The 7,923-nt window shown below is 45.9% G+C and overlaps 2 protein-coding genes across 2 annotated transcripts; both read right to left on the reverse strand.

The window, feature by feature from the left end:
- Positions 1 to 1,539: 1,539 nt before the first annotated feature.
- On the reverse strand, positions 1,540 to 5,322 carry LOC149265047 (uncharacterized). Its single transcript, XM_089401621.1, has 6 exons — positions 4,936 to 5,322; positions 3,983 to 4,866; positions 3,531 to 3,805; positions 2,246 to 3,263; positions 1,969 to 2,133; positions 1,540 to 1,924 (listed from the first exon to the last, which is right to left on the reverse strand). The coding sequence occupies exons 1-6, from the start codon at positions 5,320 to 5,322 to the stop codon at positions 1,540 to 1,542; spliced, it is 3,114 nt and encodes a 1,037-aa protein (XP_089257747.1).
- A 324-nt stretch (positions 5,323 to 5,646) lies between these two features.
- LOC149265048 (uncharacterized) lies at positions 5,647 to 6,273 on the reverse strand. The gene has a single exon (XM_089401626.1). It carries the CDS (start codon positions 6,271 to 6,273, stop codon positions 5,647 to 5,649), a length of 627 nt encoding a protein of 208 aa, XP_089257752.1.
- Between the last annotated feature and the right edge of the window lie 1,650 nt (positions 6,274 to 7,923).

Below are 7,923 nucleotides of genomic sequence, written 5' to 3' on the forward strand. Positions count from 1 at the left end.
AGATAATATTTTTGAGAGGTTTCATTTTAATAATCAAGTCAGACTATGTGGAGATGGCTTTCCTCATAATATCCTCCATTGAATCGCATAAGTTTATTTGGAGAACTGTTAGGGTCTAACCCTAACCCCTGATTTATGTAATAAGCTGAAGGGGACTAGTGAGAGTCATGGTTAGTTAGTTGAGTCAATAATCCCTTAAGCGGTTATCCACATTAATAATAATTGTAACTGGTTGACCTACATTATAGAAAAAGGACCACAATTAGTTATAAATGAGCCATAGTTAATAGATAAAGTGGTTAACCCATGCTATGCAAGGGACCACTAGTAGTAAGGGTTTTGGATGTTATTAAGCCATAAATAGTCTTAGATAGTAAGGTAAGAATTATCGAGTCTTATTGTAATTGATATTTTCTCTATTCGAGGTTTTTCACTTGAAGAGGCAAGTGAAAATTGTGTTATGCATCTGAATAATTAAAATATGTTTCCGGCATATCTCATTTCAAGTGATATTTATGTGTTTTACGCTATATTGTTTCATATTTCTAATATTATAGTTTTCTCGCAAGTTATGTGCATAACAAGTGGTATGACAACACTTTCTAGAGCCAGTTGTACCTCCAATTTTCGAAAAAAAAAGGCTAGAGACATGTTCTGATGTATTTAAACCATGGCATATGTCATTGAGTGCATAAAACTACAGATTTGGGGAGGCATGCATGCATGAACTACAAGAGGTGGTCATGCTTGTTGGACACCCTTGTAACCCCTATGGGTACTCCTTTGAGTAGCAGCGCATTATGTAGAATCACGTGTGAACTGAAATTCCACATACCCTTGGGTATATCAGAATTCCCCTAGGGTAACCTGGAACCTAACCTTAGATAAAATGTTGGCCTTCTTGCTACTACAATACATTGAGAACAACACTCGGGGAGGTTAGTGGGGTTTTTGTGTGTAGGCTCAAGTTGAATTGACTTAGAATACTTAAACTTTGGTGGAAAATGTCTCCTCCAAGAAAATTATATATAAAGATGAGATTGAGATCATTTGTCACATCTATGAGGATGTTCTCAAGAGCATCACAAGCCAAGGAAGGGATTGAACTACCCAGGAGATTCTGATCTTTTTTTTTTTCTCAGTAAGACTACTCTAGGAAATTATATTATATACAGAGAGAAATTACATGCAGTGAAACAAGTTTTCCAAGGCCAGCAATGGAACTGTGGTATAGCAGCTGACAGTTTCTTACATTGTGCGTTGGATGCCCCAAAACCTTATCAAAAAGTCATTGTTTAACTTTGACATTGCCCACGCAGGGGCTGAGACTCAAAAACACTACCCACGCAGGGGCGACCCTGGATATTAGCAGACTTCCATAATAAACTAAGTGACATAATTGGAAACAGAGCAAGACCTGTATAAAGATTACCAGACCCATTCATAATGAGCGACCAAGACAGAGGACCGAAAAACAGGACCAAGCGACCAAGACAGAAGACCACAAAACAGGACCTGAAAGGAGGGTGGATGGTGGCACTATTCTTCTGGTTCCAATTCTTCCGGCTCCATCTCCACGGCCGGGTACCCAAAGCCCTCCAGGGGGTCTGCCTGGACCTCTTCCGCTCCCGCTCTGGACGACGATGCCTCCTGCGTCTGAGTTTGGATGGGCGCCTTCCCTTTTGCATCGATTGCTTGTTCCTCGACCTTGTCCAACTGATTCGCAGAGGGTAATTCTCTGCTGCTTTCTCCATCATGGTCCTCCTCTGTGTCTCTGGCAAAGAGGACTGAAATATGGGCATTAAGATTTCCCAACTTAAATACTGCTGTGCCAAATGCCGAAAGCGTAGGCGGCCCTGGTGGTCCCTCATTCAGGTCGGAGGTGTCCATGAACTGAGATACTTGCAGGTGGGGAATTCCGACTCTGTGAAAACAGTAGCAACAACAACAGTGGTGATGCACTTATGCCGCTGTGGGAGGGCGAGAAGGTGCCCCACGACCAGGCCCTCTTCGACATGGTTGTCTTTCTCTTGTTCTAGCCATATGAACGAAGGAACTGACCAGAATGTCCGCTTCACTGATCCAATTCCCAATCTCCAGAGTCTCCAGAGGGCAGAGAATGTTCCGACACGTCTGCACCTAGAACTGGTCTTGCCAAGAATGTCGCAGCAACAGCCTTGCTCCAGCCTTAATATCCATGGCTCTCTCTTGGAAACTGAGCGCCATGAATGCGCTCTTCTCTCACCGTCTGCCAACATTAATTCCATTACGAACTGGAGCAGGAGCTCCCTCATTTATTCCCCCGGCGTGATGTGCCTCGTCCCTCCACGGGCTGGCTCGTGGTAGCTCTCGCTGGCCATGTGGCCTTGCCATGCTATCTGTACTTTCACCCGCATCCGGGTGGCGTGCATCTTTTTGGATGAGGCAGTTGAGTTCTTGTGCTTGTTGTTGGTTTTGAATGATGGCCAAGGATCCTGAGCAGATGACCTGGTTGTTTTCAACCCCAACATTGGCTAATAGATCTGTAATCTTGTTGCCTTCTCTCCGTGTGTGATTGAAAGAAATGGCTTTGTTATTTCTGAGAAATTGCTCCATGATCTGTAGCCTGGCTTCTAGTCTCCAACTTGGGGCGATTTTCCTGGCTTGGGATCCATTCTGTAGGTGTGTAGCAATGTTGATGAGCAATTGGGAATCCCCTTCCACGATCAGGAGCTGGAGATTAAGCTGATCCTCTAGTAGGAGACCTTGCCATAGGCCCTCTAGCTCAGCCGAATTGTTAGTGTCCCACCCCATATTTCCAAAGTAGACTTTCAAGGTAGTGCCTGTATGGTTCCTTAAAATTCCTCCAAATCTCGCCTGCCCCGGATTTCTTTTAGACGCTCCATCAAAGTTGAGTTTGAAGGAGTTGTTGGGGGGGGGTTTCCAGCAGCTATCTGCTACTCTGGTGCTTCTGGAAGATTGCTGCCTGTTGTCTGCTTGTGGCAATTGTAACTGCCAATTGTTGAAGATGTTTCGTTCATTGTCAGCAGAGGGGTAATCTTCCTTCGACCAACATCTGAGCATTATGGTTTCCTGAAGATTTTCCTGAATTCTGTGCCAGATTTCCTCAAAGCGGGAGCTTGCGCTTTTGAAGATGCGCTTATTCCTTTCCTTCCAGATGTTCCAAAGGGATATACCTGGGATAATTCTCCATAAGTGGTTGAGGAGCTCACAGTTGTAGGGACTTTTTGGCCACAGCCTGAGAGTGCTGATGATGTCGTCATCTACATTGCATCGTTTTTAACATCTAAAACTTATTTTTTCCCATATCTGGTTGGCTAGAGGGCAGGAAGCTAGAAGGTGCTGGAGGTTTTCTTCATGTTGAAAGCAGTTATGGCATAGGGAAGGGCCTTGAAAGCCTCTTCTTCTGAGTTTGTCCCAAGTGAGGATTTTCCTGTGCCCTACTAGCCAGAGGAAGTGGGAGATTTTGGGCCAAGCTCCTATATTCCATAGATTGCTCCATAGAGGATCTGTAGTAGGAGGAGGCTTACTAATCAGCTTGTAGGCTTCGGCTGCGGTGTAGGTTCCTTTGGGTTTATACCCCCATCTGAGAATGTCAAGGCCCTCATGATATCGAATTCTTCGTTTCCTTAATACTTCCTCAAGGTCCTCCACTTCTCTGTTGTTGGCATAAGTGAGAATTTGATTACCTTGTTTCCAGTTCATGTATCCCTGCTCCCCTTCCTGTGTCCAGAAGAGATGAATTTTTTCCCGTAGCTGCTCCTGTCTTGTTGGTATTAGAGTTGGTGTGAGGGTTCTGGTTAGCCTGGGCATTTGATTCCAGGCATCAGACCAAAATCTTGCGAATTTACCATTCCTAATCTCCCAAAAGCTATGCTGTTGGATTAATTGATAGTGCTGCTTGGCAGCATTCCAAATTGAGGACCCTTTCTCCGTGGGCGTGAACCTGATGAGTTCTTATGGAGGCCTGTGGTTGGCATACTTGGCCGTCCAGATTTTGACCCAAGGCTTTTCCAGGTTCGTCATCCATTGCCACCAGATCTTGGCATTCATGATAGCATTACTGAGTTCTGGATCCCGAAGGCCAATGCCACCATTGCCTTTGGGCAGGCAAGCAGTGGACCATTTAACCAGAGCCCATTTGCAGTTTGTGACTGAGCTGCCCCAGAGAAAAGCGCGCTGAAGGTTTCTGATTCTTTTGATGACCCACTTAGGAGCTGCAAGAACTGAAAAAAGATAGAGTGGCATGGATTGAAGGACGGATTTAATAAGCACTACCCTGCTGGCTAGGTTGAGAGATCTGTAGGTCCAGAGGTTGAGGCGGGATTCAAGCTTTTCAAGAAGGATGTTCCAAGCTGGCTGTTTTAAGGCAGAGGCAGTGAGGGGAGTGCCAAGATACTTGGAGGGCAGCGTTGCTGCAGGGATGCCCAGAATGCGAGTAATGGCAGATTTGACCTGGGGCGGGGTGTGAAAGAAAAAAATCTGCGATTTGGAAGCATTGACTTGGGTTCCAGAAGCCTCAGCGAAATCGTTGAGGAGGGATTTGAATTGATCTGCTTCCTGGGCAGAGGGATAACCATAGAGCATAGTGTCATCAACAAATTGTTGATGAGAAGAAGCAAGGGTTTGGTGGATCGAGATGCCCTTGAGCTGACGCGAGTGGAGAGCATGCTTTATGTGTCTACCAAGACCCTCCGCCATCAGCACAAAGAGGAAGGGGGATAAGGGATCCCCTTGCCTTATACCGCGCGAAGGCTTGAAGGGGCGGGAAGGGATACCATTAATCAGGATGGAAAAGTGCGAGGAGGTTATGAGTTTCATGATCCAACGGATCCACAAAGTGTCAAATCCAAAGGCTTTTAACATCTGCTGAATGTAAGACCAACTTAGCTTATCAAAGGCTTTTGAGAGATCCAATTTGAGAATCATACCTGCCTGCTTTGAGTGCTTGAGGGAATGGATGATCTCATGCGTGAGGAGGATGCCATCCATTATTTGCCGTCCTTCGACGTACCCTGACTGTTCCGGCGAGATTAGCATAGGAAGGAGGGGCTTCAATCTGTTGGCGATGACTTTGGTTATGACTTTGTAAATGACATTGCATAGGGCAATGGGTCTGAACTTGTCAGGGGTAATGGAGTTCTCCTCTTTGGGGATGAGGGCGATGAAAGTGGAGTTGAGGGAGGGGAGGAGCCATCTTGTGGTTCTGGATTCCTCAACAATTTGCCACACCTCTTGTTTGATCAGGTCCCAGAAAGCATGGAAGAAAGTGGAGGTAAATCCGTCCGGGCCTGGGGCTTTACCCTCTTTGAGCTGCTTCATTGCTTCGTCAACCTCCTGGGGAAGAATGGGACTCATGAGAAGTTGGTTGTGATCCTCCGTTATGAGTTTAGGCACATTGCTGATTATTTTTTCAATTGCCGGTTGCCTATCATTTGCTGGCTCCTTATGGACAAGCTGGAAATGATTAAGGAGTGCTTCTTCAATTTCTTCATGCGATTCTACTCTTTCCCCTCTCAGTTTTTGGATGAAGGGGATGGAGTTGTGTGTTCTTCTCTACACCGTAGTTCTATGGAAAAACTTTGTGTTGCGCTCCCCTTCTTTCAGCCACCTGACCCTTGATTTTTGTCTCCAGTAAATTTCCTCCTATTTCCTCCTAGTTTCCATTTGACTGTTGATGAGTCGTTCTTGTTCCAGGGTGGTCTCCGAGTGTCCCTCTGTAATTATTTTTTGTTGGAGATTCTTCAGTTCTTGTTGCAGCTCTTGTTGCGCCTTGAAGATATTTCCAAAGATTTCCCGGTTCCACCTTTTGAGTTGATTTTTAAGGAATCTCAACTTCTGTTGAAATTGATACATCCGAGCGCCTTCCGGTGGGACAAATGAGGCCCAGGTCGTTTTGACGAAGTCCTTGAATGCAGGATGAGATAGCCAAAAACTTTCGAATCGGAATGGTCTCTTTGTCTGATCTTCGGGTCTTCTCCATTGCAGAGCTATAGGCCAATGATCCGATCCCGAGTGGGCAAGAATTTTCGCCGAGAAGTCGCCGCCGAGGTGCACCGAGTTGTCAGAAATAAGAAATCGGTCCAGTTTGGAGGCAATACGGGAGTTACCAGCTCTGCGATTGCTCCAAGTGAAGGTTCGATTGCAGAATGGCATGTCGATGAGGGAAGTTGCTTGGATGAAGTCTTTGAAGCGTGATGCGTCTGGCTCCAATCTGTGTCTTTCGCCAAGCTTTTCCTCACTTTTAGTAATCATATTGAAATCCCCTGCCATTATCCATAATGGGTGGCTTCTGTTGTTGCTGAGGGCTTTGATATTTTGCTGCCTGTATCTTGCGGAAAGTAGACGTTGGTTAGGTTGGCATGAATGTTGGTACCCAGGATGTGGAAGGCTGCTTGAATGAAATGATGAGAGGCATGAAAGTCTTTGAGAGCAACCGCTTGGGAATTCCAGACTATAGCTAGCCCCCCTCAGGCCCCCATAGCATCAACAGATACAGATCTACATCCTGGCCAAGCCTTCGAGAGTATCTCTTCTAGGGTGGAACTGTTGCATTTTGTTTCTTGGAGAAAGCACATCTGAGGCTTTTCCATTTTTATCATATTCTTCAGCATTCGTAGTTTTCCGGGGCTATTAAGCCCTCTTAGATTCCATGATGTGAGCTTCATTTATTAACTACTTGTGGAGGGACTGTAGTACTTCGTTAGCTTTGCATATCTACCTGAATCAACCAGGATTTTTCCAACTTCGATGGTTCGCTGAAGATATGTCTTCCGTCCTCTTTTCTTGAAGTCTTTTGGCCTTAGGTGGCTGTCCCAGTGACTGCCTGGTTGTATCCCAAGTTGGTGTTGCTGAAAGGCCTTGGAGATAACCATTTCGAGCTTATCGAGTTGTAGCTCTGAGATGGATTCGTAAGCCCTTTTCCTGCATGCTGTTTCTAGCTCCTGAATATCTAGACCGTTGAGATCTACACCTTCCGTTCCTTCATCCATTTGCTGCACTGGTTCATCTTCATCCTTGTGGTGTTCTGAGTCTTGGTAGACATCCTCCTTTCCATCGACTTCCATATTCTTGTTTGGCTGCTCAGGGTTAGTGCTGAGGACGGTTGAGGGAGCGGTAGGGGCAGAGGATTTGGTGGGTGGATCGGTGGGAGGAGGATGGGATGATGAAGATGGGCGCGAGGGGAAGGGATCCGAGGTGAGGGGTTGGTCCTCAGAGGTCTGGGTGAGTATGTCAAAGCTATTCTTGGATGCGGCATTGAAGGGCTTGTTGGGCTTAGGTTTAGGACCATTTTGAGGCTTCTTATGCATGCGTTTTCTGTGTGTGACTTTGGTGAAACCATCCTGAGATTGATTTTCAGAGGGTGCATGGGTATAGTCATTGACATTGAGAGGGCAGTCCCTGAAGAGATGTCCTAAAGCATGGCATCTTCTACGTCTAAAGGGAACATGCTCATAATCCAGCGGCTGGGACCATTCTTCATCTCTATGGGAGAGAGTGATTGATTCTGGTAGAGCTTCATTCAAGCGAATGAAAACACAAATTCGTGTATAGGATATGTACTTACGCATTTTTGTTTCTTCAGCTGTTCTGATGTATTCTCCCACTCTATCTCCAATGCCTTTGAGTATTCTTTCGTCCCAGTATTCATCTAGAAGGGAATAGAGTCGGATCCAGACCGGGGCGCGAGTTAGATCTTCTTTGTCTGGGTTGAATCTGGGGATCCAATCCCTGAGATAGAGTCCTGCTGCATTGAAGAAGTAAGGCCCTCCTTCCAAGATTCTGTATTTCTCCTCTAGGCATACAAAGATAGCAGTGAAGAAACCCTTTGGCCCCAACTGAAGGGTAACGTCCCCTTTGGGTTTCCACTTCGCCGCTATCCACCCATATAAGGCCCGTTCGGTCGGCCAGAAGCCAATGAAT

The sequence above is a fragment of the Pinus tabuliformis genome, chromosome 6 (genome assembly GCF_031772625.1).
Source record: "Pinus tabuliformis cultivar Carrire ecotype Pingquan chromosome 6, CPIR1, whole genome shotgun sequence".
Lineage (NCBI taxonomy): Eukaryota > Viridiplantae > Streptophyta > Pinopsida > Pinales > Pinaceae > Pinus > Pinus tabuliformis.

Bases quoted from the DNA above. Each gene is read 5' to 3' on its own strand.
- LOC149265047 (XM_089401621.1), bottom strand. From the start codon at position 5,322: ATGAAGCAGCTCAAAGAGGGTAAAGCCCCAGGCCCGGACGGATTTACC. The intron at 3,264-3,530 runs GTAAGCCTCCTC...GATGCAATGTAG, and splicing joins CGAAGCCTACAAGCTGATTA to ATGACGACATCATCAGCACT. The intron at 1,925-1,968 runs GCATAAGTGCAT...CTGTTTTCACAG, and splicing joins CTTCTCGCCCTCCCACAGCG to AGTCGGAATTCCCCACCTGC.
- LOC149265048 (XM_089401626.1), bottom strand. From the start codon at position 6,273: ATGGCAGGGGATTTCAATATGATTACTAAAAGTGAGGAAAAGCTTGGC.